The following is an 18,460-nucleotide window of genomic DNA, read 5'->3' as shown; positions in this document are numbered from 1 at the left end:
GTCACAGTCTAAGGATAAGGAGTAAGCCATTTAGGACCGAGATGAGGAGAAACTTCTTCACTCAGAAAATTGTGAACCTGTGGAATTCTCTACCACAGAAAGTTGTTGAGGCCAGTTCGTTAGATCTATTCAAGAGGGAGGTAGATGCGGCCCTTACGGCTAAAGGGATCAAGGGGTATGGAGCGAAAGCAGGAATGGGGTACTGAAATTGCATGAGCCATGATCTTATTGAATGGTGGTGCAGGATTGAAGGGCTGAATGGCCTACTCCTGCACCTATTTTCTATGTCTCTACGTTTCGTGCCTAGATTCTGGGCAGTATTTGTCTAAACTGCTGAATCTTTTGCGAGAACCCATAGTTCTCCAGTGCATTCAGAGGATCAGTCCAGCTCCAGCTTGACAGATCGAAAAAGCCGGTTTTCAGCACATGCGCATCGTGCGCTGAAAACTGGCTTTTCCGATGCCTTCCCGGGTCCGTAGACACTCCGTACGGACCCGGCAGGCCGGAATTTCCAGGTCAATGTTTTTCATTGGGCTCAGTTTTAATGTGTTTCAATGCGTTGGCCTATGTCAGTGGAATTGGGCAAGTGATGCAAGTGTTAAACACACGGATGGCGACGATGCAGCAATTAAATAAAAAAAACGAATCTTGTTTTTAATGTTTGAAGGTAACGAACCTGGTCCCAGACTACACAATACATACTCTGAGTTACCGGGCATGTAACCCCAGGGCAAGAAAATGAATGATTTTGAGCCCGGATGCTTTGATTGAAAACACAGCGCCGTGCAGCTTGACGCCGGAAGTAGTTTTTCGAAAGCGGCTGCACGTGGTGCGCGAATGGAACGTATCCCGGGAATGGAAGACGGTCCGGGAGCCGGGCAAGCCGAGGACTGGGAGGCTGTGCTTGCTGCGCTGCGGGTGGAAGGGTGAGTGATGTGGACGGGCAGCGCTTGAGCAAACCTGCCTGGGCTGCACAGGTTAAGGAACCTTTTGGGGGGCCAGGGAGCGACTAACCCAGGAGCGGGGCGAGGGCAGTTTAAATGGGCGGAGCTCTTGTGACTGGTATTTGATTATGGTGATCCTTTGGAATGTTTAATGTTTCTGCCTTCACTTTTAAGATTAAAATGAAGGTCTGATGAAAGATGTTGATAATGTCAGTGTTATGCATCTCGCCATTTTATATAGAACGTGTCAGCTGTGGCTCGGTGCGCAGCACATTTGGTTGCGAGAAGGTTGTGGTTCAAGTCCCACTCAAGTCCCACTCTAGGGACTTGAACACAAAAATCTAGGCTGACACTCCAGTGTAGTGCTGAGGGAGTGCTGCACTGTCGGAGCCTCCGTCTGCTCTCTCAGGTGGGTGTAAAAGATCCCGTGGCACTATTTCTTAGAGCAGGGGAGTTATCCCCAGTGTCCTGGCCAATATTTATCCCTCAATCAACATAAAAAAACAGATTATCTTGCCATTATCATATTGCTGTTTGTAGGAGCATGGTGTGCAAGTTGACTCCCGTGTTTCCCATATTGCAACAGTGACTACACTCTGGTGATTGTGAAAGGTGCTATATAAATGCAAGTCTTAAATTATCGTGCAGCGGTTAAATGAATTGCATAGCACAGGAACAGGCCATTTGGTCCAACTGGTTGTGCTGATGTTTATACTCCATGCAAACCTCCTCTATATCCTATTCCTTTCACCCTCGTGTTCATCTACCTTACCCTTAAATGCATCTATGCTATTCACCTCAAACAATCCTTGTGGTAGCACGTTCCACTCTTTGTAAAGAGGTTTCTGCTGAATTTCCTATTTGATTTATTGACTATTTATGACCCCTAGTTCTGGTACCCCCCCACCCCTGCAAGTGTTAGCTGCAGTCCTCTTCCAGGGCCATATAAGATTCTATAATGCTGTTTTCTTTTGGAATGCCAGATCAAACTCTGTGGAAATGTGGCTGGGTAGGGGTAATCATACCAAGAAACACACTAGTTTATCTGCATCCATCTTTTTAAATGTCTTCATTTGATCACTCCTCAACCATCTAAACTCAAGGAATACAAGCCAAGTTTATGTAATCTGCCCTCATAAACCCTTCAAACCCTGGTAAAATTCTGGTGACTCTGCAGTTCATCCTCCAAGGTCAATATATCTTCCCTATGGTTCGGTGCCGAAAAGTGAATGTTGTGGTCCAGATGGTCTGACCAAAGCTCTGTACAACTGAAGCATCACTTTTTTGAATTCCATCCCGCTTGAGATAAAGGTCAAGATTCCATTATCCTTTTGGATTATTTTTGTACCTGCAAATCCCCTGGCAGGACAGGCGCACCAACATCAGTGTCCTCGTCCAGGCTAACATCCCCAGCATTGAAGCACTGGCCATACTCGATCAGCTTCACTGGGCAGGCCACATAGTTTGCATGCCAGACACGAGACTCCCGAAGCAAATGCTCTATATGGAGCTCCTCCATGGCAAACGAGCCAAAGGTGAGCAGTGAAAACGGTACAAGTACACCCTCAAAGCCTCCCTGATAAAGTGCGACATCACCACTGACACCTGGGAGTCCCTGGCCGAAGACCGCCCTAGGTGGAGAAAGTACATAACATAAGAAATTGGAGCAGGAGTAGGCCATACAGTCCCTCGAACCTGCTTTGCCATTCAATAAGATCATGACTGATCTGATCATGGACTCAGCTCCACTTCCCTGCCTGCTACCCATAACCCCTTATCCCCTTATTGTTTAAGAAACTGTCTATTTCTGTCTTAAATTTATTCAATGTCCCAGCTTCCACAGCTCTCTGAGGCAGCAAATTCCACAGATTGCCAACCCTCGGAGAGAAGAAATTTCTCCATCTGTTCTAAATGGGCGGCCCCTTATTCTAAAATCATGCCCTCTAGTTCTAGTCTCTCCCACCAGTCTGCATCCACCTTGTCAAGCCCTCTCATAATTTTATACGTTTCGATAAGATCACCTCTCATTCTTCTGAATTCCAATGAGTAGAGGCCGAACCTACTCAACTTTTCCTCATAAGTCAACCTCCTCATCCCCAGAATCAACCTAGTGAACCTTCTCTGAACTGCCTCCAAAGCAAGCATATCCTTTCGTAAATATGGAAACCAAAACTGCACGCAATATTCCAGGTGTGGCCTCACCAATATCCTGTACAGCTGTAGCAAGACTTCCCTGCTTTTATACTCCATCCCCTTTGCAATAAAGGCCAAGATGTCATTGACCTTTCTGATCACTTGCTGCACCTGCATACTATCCTGTGTTTCATGCACAAGTACTCCCAGGTCCCACTGTACTGCAGCACTTTGCAATCTTTCTCTATTTAAATAATAATTTGCTCTTTGATTTTTTTCTGCCAAAGTGCATGACCTCACACTTTCCAACATTATACTCCATCTGCCAATTTTTGTCCCACTCACTTAGTCTGTCTATGTCCTTTTGCAGATTTTTTATGTCCTCCTCACACATTGCTTTTCCTCCCATCTTTGTATCGTCAGCAAACTTGGCTACGTTACACTCAGTCCCTTCTTCCAAGATGTTAATATAGATTGTACTTCCCCACATTAAACACCATCTGCCATAATTTTGCCCACTAACTTGGCCTATTTATGTTCCTTTTGTAAGTTCCAGCTCCCATCCACACAACATACTATGGCCCCTAAATTGCGGTCAGAGGCTTCCCGCGGGTGGATGCCTCTGACCTGAAACATTTCTACGAACTTACCTGGAGGTCTGGGAGGTTTGGAGACTGGTGGTCCTGGGCCTCTATGCGTAGGCCTGTGCAGAGGCCCGCGTATTCCAGGGACGTAGGCCTGCTTTTATCAGTCGTAAGAATTTCAAGGTTGTTCACTGGGCAGAAGTTTGGCAAATAGTCCAACTCTCTGCCCGAGGAGCCCCTTTACTTCCTGACAGAATTCTTGACAGATCGCAGGTTTAGGCGCATGCGCAGTGCATACCTAAACCCGTAACATGCGGGGCCCCTACAGGCGCATGTGCACCTCGTATGTGCCCATAGGGGCTGCGAATCCAAGGCCTCTGGCTCCTAATTTAGTGTTAATCTTGTATATACAGCGCTCTCCATCCAAGTTATTAATATATAAAATCTGAGTTCCTCCTATAGACCTCTGGCAAACACCACTTGTCACACCCAGCCAATTAGAGAACAAACCCCTTTATCCCTTCTCTTTGTCCCCTACCTCTCAGCCAATTATCAACTCGTGTCATAAGATTACCTCCAATTCTGTATGCTCTCTTTGTTGCTAATCTCTTGTGAAGAACCTTATCAAATGCTTTCTGGAGTCCATGTAGACAATATCCATAGACACTCCTTTGTCCACTAAGCTAGTGAACTCCTCCAAAGATTCAACTAAGATTAGTTAGACATGACCTACCTTTCACAAATGCATGCTATAATACTTTGATACTTGTCCAAGTGTTCAGTCATTCTCTGATGATAGATTCCAGTAACTTCCCCACAATTGATATTAAACTGACGGGTCTGTAGTTACCTAGTTTCTTCCTCCCGCCCTCTTTTCTTAAATAATGGAGTGACATTTGTAGTTTTCCAATCCAGAGACAAGATTCCTGAATCTATAGAGCTTTTGAATATTGTGACTAATGCATCTGTAATTTCCCCTCATGTCTTTATTACCCTGGGGTGGAAAGCATCAGGTCCTGGAGATATGTCTATTTTTAAGTCCCACTATTTTCTCCATTGCCACTTTTTGTATATTTATATTAAATCCACTAAGTTCCTTCCTTTGACTTATTTTTAGGTTCTTTTGCACTGCTGGTATTTTGTCGTCCTCTTCCATTGTGAAAACGCCTTGGGATATTTTACTACATTAAAGGGCCTATGTAAATGGAAGTGGTTGTTATATAAAACATGGTCTGAGGCATCACAACACAAGAACAGATGCTAACCACCTCCTTGAAAATGTGCTGTGCTCACCAAGAGGGCTTCGCTCTTGCATGTCAAACTGCTGCCCTATTAGCCCTGTATTGGTACTTTCTAAAGTTATTCAAGCTGCTTTAACTTTGATTATTCATCGCCTTGACAATTCTGCCCTAATCGCTGAATACAGTTTATTGTGAAGTGAGAAAAAGTTTTAAGCATGCTTTACTGATACAGGCTGAGCGTCTGAAATCTGGAGTTCCGAAAACCGGACACCGGACTGAACTGTGGCAGGGTCGTCCGGAATCTGGAAAATGTTTTGGAATCCGGACCTGCCGCCACCCCTCTTGCCTCCCCCGCTGGGCCGCCGGACCCCCTTACCTCGGCCCAGGCGTTTCCGGATTCGGGACGCGGAAAGACGTTCCGAAATACCCAGAATGGCCTCGGTCCTGAGGTTTCCGGATTTCAGACGAGCTACCTGTAATCAGTAGTTCTCAAATTACGTCTCCTCTTTCAGTCTGGTAGCAATGAGTACATTTCATTTTGAATTGCAAAAGTGCCGACCCAATATATGTTCTAATAAATAATACTGGAAATTGTTCAATTAATTAAACAATACTCTATTTCTGGTGTTTAGGTGAATGAGAATAGACCACTTGAGCTTTCCGGCTGTGATCTACAAAGGTAACTAAACTCTCTCTTACTGTCTTTTAAAAATGTATTTATAATGGCTCCAGGAATGCCTGAGATCGTCCATCTTCTAACATTCACCTCTGAAGGGAAGGCAATTGGGTGTAAAGACATTTGTTTGAGGGAGGAGGAGAACAGAAATCTGAGACACTGCAGGTATGAGAGCAAAGGCAATCGCAGTGTTTGGAGGCCATCTTATGAGCATTTAACTAAGTTATCGTCGACTCGACGAGGGACTGCCTAAGAAGAAGACTTGATTTGTCCTTCAGTCCTTTTTGCTCAATATACATGTATAATTTTCTTTTAGAAATTGTTGTAGAAGTGAAAGAAAAACAGATTACTTGGATATGGGGTCTCTCTTGATAAGGAATTATGGTCTGGAAGTGGATAGTTACATTTGGTGTAAATATATCTGCAACACAAGTCTTGCTTTGACTTGCCTCTATCTCATCCTGGATTTCCCCACTGGTGTACCGGCAGTTGTCTAACCATGGCACAGCCTCTGGGACTGAGAATCAGTGTATGTACTGCTTTGGGTTCACTGTCTCTAGCCACTAAGTATCTTGTATAGCTCTAGGAAGTTCCCTCTTTTCAAGGCTTTCCCCTCGGTTTCTGGGGGATCAGACTCTATACTGCGTCTAGGGCATGGGGAGGGCCCTCTCGCGTCACAATGCCTGCAAGCTCTCAGCTGAGAATGGTGTACATCACCGGAAAAAAACATACGTTTGTAAGAATCGCACAAAATTTCACTTGATTTCTGGAGTTGTGACTCCTGGAAGGTGAATTAACAGAACAGATTGAGAGAAAAGAACAGTATAACTTTTTGCAGACATACTATTGAAAACTTGTATTATAGTACCAAACATTTTAATATTTGACGACAGTCAATGGAAGCATGAGAGGGAAAAAGAGCAAGGCTAAGTAGTCACAATGCAGTTTCAGCACTTTCTCATCCATGGTTATTTATGACACCAAATGAAGGAAATACTTCAAAGCTATTCAACCACACCCACTGTTAACCTAATCAGGGTCTGGGATATCTGGTACCACAATTCAAAGTGAACATGTTTATTTTTTTTATTCTGGAGTTTCCAATATTAGTACCAGGCTATAGAATTTTCTGTAATTTATAGCAGTACTTACTCTTTACCACCAGAGGGAGCTTTTCTATTTAACAAAAAAGTTCATTCAGGGAATCCATTGACTGTCGTCAAATATTAAAATGTTTGGTACTATAATACAAGTTTTCAATAGTATGTCTGCAAAAAGTTATACTGTTCTTTTCTCTCAATCTGTTCTGTTCTGTTAATTCACCTTCCAGGAGTCACAACTCCAGAAATCAAGTGAAATTTTGTGCGATTCTTACAAACGTATGTTTTTTTCCGGTGATGCACACCATTCTCAGCTGAGAGCTTGCAGGCATTGTGACGTGAGAGGGGTTCCCCCCCCCCCCCCCCCCCCCATGCCCTAGACGCAGTATAGAGTCTGATCTCCCAGAAACTGAGGGGAAAGCCTTGAAAAGAGGGAACTTCCTAGAGCTATACAAGATACTTAGTGGCTAGAGACAGTGAACCCAAAGCAATACAAGAGTCCACAGGTTTAGGATAGATAATGAGAAATGAGTATATCTTTACATAGGGTGATTACCTAGCCCAAATGTTTTAGGGAGCGCTGGATTTTTTTCATGAAACAATTAGATAGTGAAATGGCAAAGACATAGGGTTGGGTTTCTGGAAGGATAATATCAATGTGGCTTAAAGACCACCGTTGTCACCTTGTGCAGCTGCTCCCAGGCTTGCACAAATGTAGCCAGCAGCAAGATATGCAAGCAGGGAATTTCCCCTCTCCCATTGCATAAGTGTGCCTTCTGCTTCACGCAGTAGAAGATCTGACTGTACAGAACATGTAGTTTGTGTGAATAATTTTAATGGCGCTGATTTTTGTTGTGCAATTCTGGCGCGTTCCTTTCCATTGATCATGGGGCGTACTTCTCAGCATACAGACTGGAAGTATTGTAAACATTACCGCCAGTTACCTGCATCGTGTTCAACTGATCGTCCAACCTGGAGAGACACAAGGACACCCGCGCCACGGGGAAACCGTGGAAATGTGGGAAGGGATTCAATTACCTGTCCCAGCTGGATATTCATTGATGCATTCACACCGGGGAGAGACCGTTCACTTGCTCCGTGTGTGGGAAGGGATTCACTCAGTTATCCAAGCTCCTGACACACAGCGAGTTCACACTGTTGAGAGATCATTTAAATGTTCTGACTGTGCGAAGAGCTTTAAAAGCACAAAGGATCTGCTGACACACCCCGTCCTCCCTCTGGGGAGAGGCCGTTCACCTGCTCCGTGTGGGAAGGGATTCGCTCAGTCATGCATGCTGCTCAGACATCAGTGAGTTCACAACTAACTGCAGCGGTTGGATTCTGCTGTTATTTCTGCTGTTAATCATGGCAGCGTGGAGGCCCCGACCAGCGAGAAACCACCAGCGGTCGGTCGGGGCTATAAAAGGAATGGAGGTGCGGCGGCGCGGGAGCAGCGCGAGCTGGTGCAGGAGGGCGATGACTTGGAGAAGGGTGACTGGATTGGACGTCACCAAAATCAAGGTCGCTGATTGGAGCGTGGGCAGGTACAGCAGGAGATGTGGCAAGCAGCAGAGGAGCGGTGAGATCGAGGCGAAGGAGCGGCGAGAGATTGTAGAGCGACGTGGTCGGGGCTCAGGAGAGGTGTGGGCCCAGGGGCAGCACTGGCCAACCCACACTGTGTGCACACTAGGTCCGTGCAGCAGAGCTGGTCTCCAGTCGTCTTTGGTTAATCCTTGCCACTGCCAAGCCCGTGTGGTGGCTGGTGTGCAACGGCCACCACATGTTTAAAAAAAAATCTACTCACGGGCATCTTCCACCCTTCAACATGTACTTCGGGACCTGGAATGTCAGGTCAATCATTGAAACACCTGTGAACTCATTCCTTTTTGGCGTGGAAGCAAGTCATCGTCGATACAAGGGACCTCCTAAGAAGAAAAGTTTAACACACATCCATGGGGAGGAGATGCTGAGGATGCAGCTAATGAACATGCTAATAACTCTTAGCATTAGACCGTCTGAAAGTAGTTGTAAGCATTTAAGAGTTTTTGGTTCCTTCCAAAACTGCTTGATTTAAATCTGTACTTTGCTCACTATAAACATTTTGTTTTGTTTGCTCATTATAAAGATTTTGTTTTTATTTGTCAAAAAAAACCTCTTTGTTTTCAACTGATTTTACCAGATTTGTTTAGGTCTAAATCCTGGAAAAATGAAAACAAAAAAATCAGACCGATTATCATTACTTGTGTGATTACATGATGTTGACTTGCCACTTCTTCAACGATGATCTCTAACTTTCAGGTTATCGCGGTTTCATGTTAATGGTGAGCTCAAGATGGATGACGAGGTAGCTGAGCTAACATCAGAAAGAGATCATTCCACTGACGAAGAGAGAATTTGGATCAGCAGTTGCCGTCCAGAAATTCGTTTACATCTGCCTACAAGTGTACTTCAGTTCCAAAGTATGGCCAACTCAGTAAACCATTTGTATATTGTTTAATAATCTTGTCAAACTGTCCATAAGTGCAGAGCCCAAATACAGTGGCATTGGTAAATGCTGGACAGGGGATTAATGAGCTGCAAAGAACTACCCAAAATTTTGTGAATGAGGGTCGATGCCATCTAACAGGATTTCAGGAAGGAATTTGTCAAGATGGATTGATGCATGGCAGAGGGGGTGTGTGTGTGTGTGATTGTGGGGCTGGTCCCACAGGGGTCAGTGATGGAGCCACTGTTTGTTATAAATGATTTAGAAGACTGAATATTGTTCAAGGTGTCTACTTTTGCATATGACATCAAATTAAATGTTGTGGCCAGTGATGTCAGTTTATGTATGATAATCCTAAGGGATCAGGACATGGACAGACAAAGTTCAACATGGGTAAGTGTATTTTCTCAGGGTTAGGTGGAAGGAATGGAAATGTTGATTACACATGAAATTAATTATGGGAGGAAGCTTAGAGGGCTGAATTGTCTCCCCTGGAACTTCACTCTCTGCAGAGGAGACTTGATAGAACTTCAGTTATATGATTGGCGGATTAGGGACACAATTTAAATTTGAGGCGATCAAAAGAAATTTAGGCAACTTTTTTTTAGTAAAAGGGAACAGATTACTTGAGCTCAAATACAAACCAGACAAGTGGATTGATGCCACCTTTATGTACAGAATTGCTTCCAATAAAATTGAAGTCAATGAGGATCAAGAGGAAAACTCTCCACTGGCTGGAGTCATACCTAGCACAGAGGAAGGTGGATGTTGGAGGCCATTCATCTCGGCCCCAAGATATCGCTGCAGAAGTTCCTCAGGGCAGTGTCCTAGGCCCAACCATCTTCAGCTGCTTCATCAATGAGCTTCCCTCCATCATGAGGTCAGAAGTGGGGGCGGCACACTGTTCAGTTCCGTTCACAATTCCTCAGATAATGAAGCAGTCTGTGTCTGCATGCATGCAACACTTGAAGCTCGACACCTACCAGGTCAAAGCAGCCCGCTTAATTGGCACCCCATCCACCACCTTCATCATTCACTCCCTCCACTACTGGCGTACCTTGGCTGCAGTGTGTAACATCTATAAGATGCACTGCAGCAACTCGCCAAGGCTTCTTTGACACCACCTCCCAAACCCACGACCTCTACCACCAAGAAGGACAAGGCCAGTAGGCGCTTGGGAACGCCAAAATCTCCAAATTCCCCTTCAATAACACACCATGCTGTCTTGGACATATATCACCGTTCCTTCATCGTTGCTGGGTCAAAATCCTGGATCTCTCTACCTAACCACTATGGAAGTATCTTCTTCATACGGACTGCAGCGGTTCAAGAAGTCCACTCATCACCACCACCTTCTCGAGGACAATTAGGGATGGGCAAAAAACACTGGCCTTGCCAGCAACGCCCGCATCTGTGAATGAATAAGAAAAGCATTGCTGTGATATGCGGGAATCCTTTCCCATTTACATTGCACCATAGCACTTTTTTTGGACATTCGGGGCCCAAGTTTCCGCCCCCTGTAAAAACAGCACACCTCCATAAGGTGCGTTGACTTTCTAGAATGAAAAGGGTACCGAAAACTTATCTGCTATTCTCCGAGCTCCTCAGGACGTCTTCGGGCTCGGCAGCACAAGGGGTGGGGGGCGGAGCCAGGTCCCGGCGCTGAAAACTGCCGGGACCGCTGCACATGCGCGCTAGAGTGTGCGTGCATGTGCAGTTGCTCCTCGCAGCCCGATGCTCTACAGTTCAGCCTCCTGTTCAGCCCCCCCCAGCCTGTAGCAAAACACTTCCAACGTGGATATTATTTTCTCCAGTGGTCAACCCTGTTTACTGTTTTTCTGCACCTTTTTGGACATTGTTTACAAATGTAAATTTACAACTAAAAAACCTAACACAATGCATTATATCAAGTTGGCTGTGGGCTGCAAGGTAATTGATTAGCATTAATTGAAAAAATATTTTTATTGCAAGCTGAAATCGTCATGTGGAAAAGCTGATTTCGCATTGTTGATCAATGCTCCCTTCAAATATAGCTGCTGTTTGTATAGATACTTGTATAAAAGTATAGATGCACAATGTTTGTCTGCACCCACCCCCCCGCGTTCAGCCCACCTCCCCATCCCACTCCCACTCCCTCTTCCTCCACTCCCTCCCCTCTGACAGACACTGGTGGAGTCAGACATTGACAGAGACTTTAACTGACCGAGAGAGAGACAGACAGACAGACAGACACAGTCCTTCCTTCCTTCCCTTCACATAAAAGTAGGACTTCTATTTTTTTTATGTTATTGGTCTTGGTGCTTTAGGGTGCAGGGTTCCTTCTATTTTTTAATAATGAATTGCTTATTACTTTTTGTGCTTCGTTTAGTGCCTGGTGCTTTAAATGTACTTATGCTTCTTTAATGTTGTTGTGAAAGTGTTTAGCGCTTTGGAAAATCCTCCAACCCCCCCCCCCCTGTTGATATTGATGTGTCTGCCTCAGCCGGGAGCCTACACTTGCTTATTTATAAAAAGAGAAACAATTGTCCTCACTCAGCAGATATAAGGCAAAATATCATCGCAAGAGGTTTTAGGCCATTTTACGTGATGTGTTTAATGCTTCCCACCCCCAGTCTCTGGCTGTGCCTGCACTGAACTTAACTCTAGGTAAGGTTTTTCAGAACTTACAAAAGTGGACACTTACTTCAAACTAACTTAGAATGGAGTAAGTTTTCACTGCCTAAACTTGCAAAACAGGCCTAAGTTGCTGGGCACACCCCCTTTTGGAAAAAAAATGAACTAAAACTAAACTAACTCACTAGAACTGGAGCAAACTAAATGCCGAGAATTGCGATTCTAAGATACTCCAAACTAAACTAATTGCTCCAAAAAAATTGGAGCAACTCCACCCGAAACTTGGGCCCACCGATGTCTGGAGATAGCACTGGCCAGACAATGGAGAACGGCATTGTTGTCTTGTATGTGTTGGTGGCATCACTGGCAGCAATGTTTGTTTGTAGGCTTCAATGGTGCCGCCTCTTGTGAGGTGGTCCTACTACTGGAGTTGCTATTAGCAGCAGCACCAACAGTGTATAGGGTTTGTGACCAAACAGGACATCCATTGTATTTTCAAGTCCGAACACCTCTTTGAGATGTAACTGGTCTCCCTTTAAATTCTGTTTACTTAAGCAGGCAATTGAGAGAAATTCTACATGTAGCCACCAGATGGTAACCCATACTCAGGAAGCTAGACATTACTAATATTGCAAATATGTTTCATTACAAACCAATTGGAAACCACAATGCAGTTTGTATTAAAGACAAAACAATCGGTTTAAAGTAAAGGACTTGGCAACATTGCACATGTCTAACATCTAGTCGAAGTTCAGCTTCGATCAAATGTAAAAGACACCACTTGATTTCCTGTATTAGTATTAATATGGTCAACGAGATGTGAATTAAAAGTTCTGTAAGCAAATGAAATCTGCAATGCTGACTTTTTGATGAGATTTAATTTTGCAGTGTAAAGCCCAAATCGTACAGTATAATAGTGCATTCTTCTGCTATCCAAAGACTAGGTGATAATTGCAGCAACTAGAGTTTCTGTTTCATCTCTATGGAATGCTATACTACCACAGATACTTTCAGAAAGTAAATCGGTGTTGTGTTCAGAACCGAACACAAGAGAAATATATGACGAAGTTCTTTTTTTTTAAAAAAGTAATGATGCAATAAAAGCAACTTTTCCTGTAGCAGCCTACTTATTTTAGGGAATATTGTTGGGTTTCAGCAGCAAAACTGTGGCTGCATTTTACTAAGTTCTGTGCATGTTCAATTAGAAAGACAGTGCGATTTTTAAAACTACACTTGCAATTGCAGATGTCAAAGATGGAAAGCAAACTGGCTTCCAAAGAACGGCCAAAACCTGTCTGAGTCGCATTCACCAAGCCATGTTTCACCACCAGTGGCAGATGGCTGGAGAACTGATGACCAACTACTTCCAGATCTTGGAAGACAACACTACCAGAAAACAAGGATCTGCCAGTAAGGTAAAGGACATCCTGGAATTTCCCTATCATTTGAAACCATTCTTGAGGTGTGGTTGCCCCAGGCACAGCCCTGAGAAGGTGGTGGTGGGCATTCTTGACAACTGATTGGCTTGCTAGGCAACTTCAGTGGGCAGTTAAAATGCAACCATACTGATGTGGGTCTGGAATCATTTATAGGCCAGATAAGGAATGGGTCCTTCCCAATTGACAGTGAACCAATTGGGTTTGTTCGACAATCCGACAACTTCATGGTCACTTTTACTGATAAAAGCTTTTTTAGTTCCAGATATTTTTTAAACCAAATTCAAATTCTCATTGCCATGGTGAGATTTGAACTTGCATTCTCTGAATTATTAGTCCAGTAACATAACCACCTCACTACTGTACCGCTAATGCCATATTGGATGTAAATTCTAATTTTTATTAGCATTGGTCATTATGGACTAATATTTCAATTAATTGCAGAATGAAAAGCAATTGTAACAGTTTCCCATGCTGATCCTGCTGCTGGAGTAAAGTTAACATTTCAGCACTCAAGATTTAACAGACCTGCTTAAGTAGATGTTTTGTTTTATTCCCACTAAGATCTGTTGGCAAGTTATTTGGTGAAGAGGGGGCTGTGTTGGGGCGGGGGGGTGGGTGTGGGGAAGAGTTTTCATCAGGCTCTGGTAGCTCATGTTCGAGAACGGTGACTCTCATGTGAGCAATGCCATGCAAGATCCATCCTGTACACAATAACCATATGGGGCATGACAAGGTAGCTGATCATCTAGCACTAAAAACTGGTCTACAGACTTTAACTTGTCTTTCTGTGTTGTGCACATTTTATGGTTTTAACAATAATCATACTTTCAAAAATGTATCTGATTACAATGTTTAGTACTATTCAGAGGGAAATATACCTGATTAACCGTTTATAGCTGTATAACAGAGAAACATAGAAAATAGCAGCAGGAGTAGGCCATTCGAGCCTGTACCACCATTCAATAAGATCATGACTGATCATTCACCTCAGTATCCCTTTCCTGCTTTCTGCCGATACCCCTTGATCCCTTTAGCCGTAAGGGCCATATCTAACTCCCTCTTGAATATATCCAATGTAATGGCATCAACAACTCTCTGCGGTACAGAATTCCACAGGTTAACCACTCTGAGTGAAGAAGTTTCTCCTCATCTCAGTCCTAAATGGCTTACCCCTTATCCTTAGACTGTGACATCTGGTTCTGGACTTCCCAACATCGGGAGCATTCTTCCTGCATCTAACCTGTCCAGTCCCGTCAGAATTTTATGTTTCGATGAGATCCCCTCTCATCCTTCTAAACTCCAGTGAATACAGGCCCAGTCGATCAAGTCTCTCCTCATGTGTCAGTCCTGTCATCCCGGGAATCAGTCTGGTGAACCTTTGCTGCACTCCCTCAATAGCAAGAACATCCTTCCTCAGATTAGGAGACCAAAACTGAACACACTATTCCAGGTGAGGCCTCACCAAGGCCCTGTACAACTCCCTGCTTCTATACTCAAATCCCCTAGCTATAAAGGCCAACATACCATTTGCCTTCTTCACCGCCTGCTGTACCTGCATGCGAACTTTCAATGACTGATGTACCATGACACCTAGGTCTCGTTGCACATCCCCTTTTCCTAATCTGCTGCCATTCAGAGAATATTCTGCCTTTGTGTTTTTGCCACCAAAGTGGATAACCTCACATTTATCCACATTATACTGCAGCTGCCATGCATTTGCCCACTCGCCTAACCTGTCCAAGTCACCCTGCAGCCTCTTAGCATCCTCCTCACAGCTCACACCACCACCCAGCTTAGTGTCATCTGCAAACTTGGAGATATTACACTCTATTCTTTCATCTAAATCATTAATGTATATTGTAAATAGCTGGGGTCCCAGCACTCAGCCCTGCATTATTTGTGGCACATGTAAAATAAGGTACATTCCTAGTATGATTCATTTATAATAGATCAGGGATCTGAAATTGTAGCTTTTTTATCCTTGAACTGATGATCTCTTGAAGTATTAGAATCCTGCACAGAAGGAGGCCATTTGGGCCGTCGAGCCTGTGCCGGCTTCTTGCAAGGGCACTTCAGCAAGTCCCATTTCCCTGCACTTTCCCCGCAGCCCTGCAAAAAAAAATTCTTTCAGGAACTTATCCAACTCCCTTTTGGAAAAACAACTTTTTGTTAACAGATTTTGCAATAAAGATTATTCGATAAATTGCTAATGCACCTACACGATTATTTCTGATTAATTGTGCTTTTCTTATTCTTGTGAAAACATTTACTAAAGCAGTATTGAAATATTACTGGTGGTCTTTTTACATTTAGGTAATTTGGAGGATGGGAACTGCAATACTTCAGCATCATCCCAACAGCTGCATCGAGGACATCAATTCATTTGCTGGGAAAATGAAAAACATTGGAGTGACACATTACCTGAAGGTAACTAAAAATAAAGAATTGGATTTATATCGCGCCCTTCGACCTCAGGAAAGTGCTTTACAGCCAATGAAGTACTTTTGAAGTGTAGTCGACTTGACTCTGCTACAGTGATCAATTCGCAGTCTCCGAATATTAAGATTTTGTTCTCAACTAAAAAATAACGGGCTTGAATTTGCCCAGCCTAACGCACATTTTAACATGGGTTTTTTTTGTGTTAAAAGTGCTTTTTTGTTCTTAAAATGAAGTGGTCAAAATTCCCCAAACCTTAAGAATGGCGTTTTGAAAATATCGATAAAAAGCGGATTGCCCTGGTGCAACGCGGGGGAAAAAAACCGCATCACCTAAGTTTGGCCATTCAGCGAACCCATTTTGGGATGGAAAAAAAATGCACGAGAAAAGCAGGCATTGCAGCCTCAAACATCGGTAAGTTGGAAGACCTGCAAAAAAGTTAAATTAAAGTTTTTATTTTTTAATTCTTTTGCAGCAATTACTTAGTTAAGGGTCTTGTAAATATTTTGTGATTTTTGATTTTAGTTTTTTGCCCTTTTTTTTGTATTCTACCCTCCCAGGGCCTATATTTTTGGCGTTGAAAGGCCTTGGGCTAAAGTTGGCAAGATCGCCGTTATTAACGCGAATTGTTGTGCAGTGCCGTTTTTTTTAAGGATAAGCGCATTTTGTGGCCAAATTTACCCCCTTAAAAAATGGCGTAATTTTTATTCACTAAAATGACATTATCAAATAACAACAGACTGGGGAATTTCTAGCCCAAAGTTGCTTACTTTACACTTTTTTTATTAATTTAAAAAAAAACAATAATCTAAATTCACCTGTTGTGTAGTAAACTGAAGCAGAATTGCTGATTATAGTCCAGCAGAATATAGTATCGTTTGACACATGTGTTTCCAGACTGGTATGTATTACAGACTAGTTCTGTGTCAATTAATGTCTTTTTTTTTTAGTATTGTTAAGGATTATTTCCTGGTATGTTTTGTTGAATGTAGACTCCATAGTCTCAGTCTGTTGAGTCCAGTTGCAGTGCCTCTAATTACGACATGGCAGAGACCAGTTACCTTAGCATAGACCAAAATTTAGATCTGAGCATGGCTCAGTACCTTACTGGCGGTGTATCCACTGAGCCAGCTAGTGAGCACCTTTTTAAACCGTGACAAGCCGAACCTGCTGCATCATGTCGGATATAATCTCTCCTGTTCTTTCTGTTCCCCAAGGTGTGCTTGGAGCATGCTATTCACCTGCTGTGTAATGGAAAGATGGATGAAGCCTACAGGGAACTATCTTTGGCTGAAACCTGGAGATATGGAGAAAAATCAGCATCTGAGCAAAAATTGCTTAAACTCATTCAGGGCTACAGGGCGTTGCTTGATTATTATACATGGGTTAAGAAGAATAGTGCTCTTCAGGAGAGAGGTAAGTGATGATTGTGGGGTCATAATATAAATTGCTACTCTTTGTCCTGCTTGAATCTAATGAGATGACAGGAAATCCTCTAATTGGAGTCTTCACTTCCAGCAAATGTATGGCTGTCTACTGAAGTGCGCTTATAAAGCCTGAAATTTTAAAACAATGGCATGGATATTTGGGGCGAGGGTGTGGTTTTACGGTTGGGTCCCTCCAGTCCTGCCAAATTTAACGGGGGGGCCTGATTAACATTTTTTGTCTCTGTTTCCTGGCTGCAGCCAGCCGGTGGTGGGAAGGGAAGGGGGGGGAGGAAGGGAAGGGAAGGGGGGGGAGGAAGGGAAGGGAAGGGGGGGGAGGAAGGGAAGGGAAGGGGGGGGAGGAAGGGAAGGGAAGGGGGGGGGAGGAAGGGAAGGGAAGGGGGGGGAGGAAGGGAAGGGAAGGGGGGGGAGGAAGGGAAGGGAAGGGGGGGGAGGAAGGGAAGGGAAGGGGGGGGAGGAAGGGAAGGGAAGGGGGGGGAGGAAGGGAAGGGAAGGGGGGGGAGGAAGGGAAGGGAAGGGGGGGGAGGAAGGGAAGGGAAGGGGGGGGAGGAAGGGAAGGGAAGGGGGGGGAGGAAGGGAAGGGAAGGGGGGGGAGGAAGGGAAGGGAAGGGGGGGGAGGAAGGGAAGGGAAGGGGGGGGAGGAAGGGAAGGGAAGGGGGGGGAGGAAGGGAAGGGAAGGGGGGGGAGGAAGGGAAGGGAAGGGGGGGGAGGAAGGGAAGGGAAGGGGGGGGAGGAAGGGGGGGGGAAGGGAAGGGGGGGAGGAAGGGGGGGGGAGGAAGGGAAGGGAAGGGGGGGGAGGAAGGGAAGGGAAGGGGGGAGGAAGGGAAGGGGGGGGGGAGAGGGAAGGTGGGAGAGGGGGGGAGAGGGAAGGTGGGGGGGGAAGGGAAGGAGTGGGTTGGGGGTGGGGGGGAGGGATGGGGTGGTGTGGGGGGGCCTTTCCTGTTAATATTTCCTTCCTTTCCTTTGTAATTATTTTCTCCTTTCCTTTCCTTATTAATTATTTCCACCAACACACACATCACACACCCCCCCCCCCCTCGTCTTCGTCCCCTCTCTCTCACCACGCTCTCACTACAACCCCCCCCCCCCCGGGGGGGGAAGAAGGGAAGGGGGGTTGGTGGGGGGGGGAGGAAGGGAAGGTGGGTTGGTGGGGGGGGGAGGAAGGGAAGGTGGGTTGGTGGGGGGGGGAGGAAGGGGGAAGGGAAGGGGGGTTGGTGGGGGGGGGAGGAAGGGAAGGGGGGTTGGTGGGGGGAGGAAGGGAAGGGGGGTTGGTGGGGGGGAGAGGAAGGGAAGGGGGGGAGGGAAGGGTGGGGGTTGGTGGGGAGGAAGGGGTGGGTGGTGGGGGAGAGGGGGAGGAAGGGGTG

General features: G+C 45.0%; 1 protein-coding gene across 1 annotated transcript in view; it reads left to right on the top strand.

Annotated features, from left to right (window-relative positions):
• Window positions 1-821: 821 nt before the first annotated feature.
• The window catches only part of taf1a (TATA box binding protein (TBP)-associated factor, RNA polymerase I, A), a 67,874-nt gene continuing 50,235 nt past the window's right edge, over window positions 822-18,460 (top strand). Inside the window, exons 1-7 of the mRNA XM_070890975.1 lie at window positions 822-926; window positions 5,535-5,581; window positions 8,977-9,137; window positions 13,022-13,191; window positions 15,529-15,642; window positions 16,869-17,067; window positions 17,170-17,174. Coding sequence (XP_070747076.1) covers window positions 9,011-9,137; window positions 13,022-13,191; window positions 15,529-15,642; window positions 16,869-17,067; window positions 17,170-17,174 — 615 coding nt within the window. The 5' untranslated portion in view covers window positions 822-926; window positions 5,535-5,581; window positions 8,977-9,010. The remainder of the gene's footprint in view (window positions 927-5,534; window positions 5,582-8,976; window positions 9,138-13,021; window positions 13,192-15,528; window positions 15,643-16,868; window positions 17,068-17,169; window positions 17,175-18,460) is intronic.

Source organism: Pristiophorus japonicus, chromosome 9 (assembly GCF_044704955.1).
Source record: "Pristiophorus japonicus isolate sPriJap1 chromosome 9, sPriJap1.hap1, whole genome shotgun sequence".
NCBI classification, from domain to species: Eukaryota; Metazoa; Chordata; class Chondrichthyes; family Pristiophoridae; genus Pristiophorus; species Pristiophorus japonicus.
The sequence above is the reverse complement of the archived record's forward strand: the minus strand, read 5'-3'. Positions and strand labels throughout refer to the sequence as shown.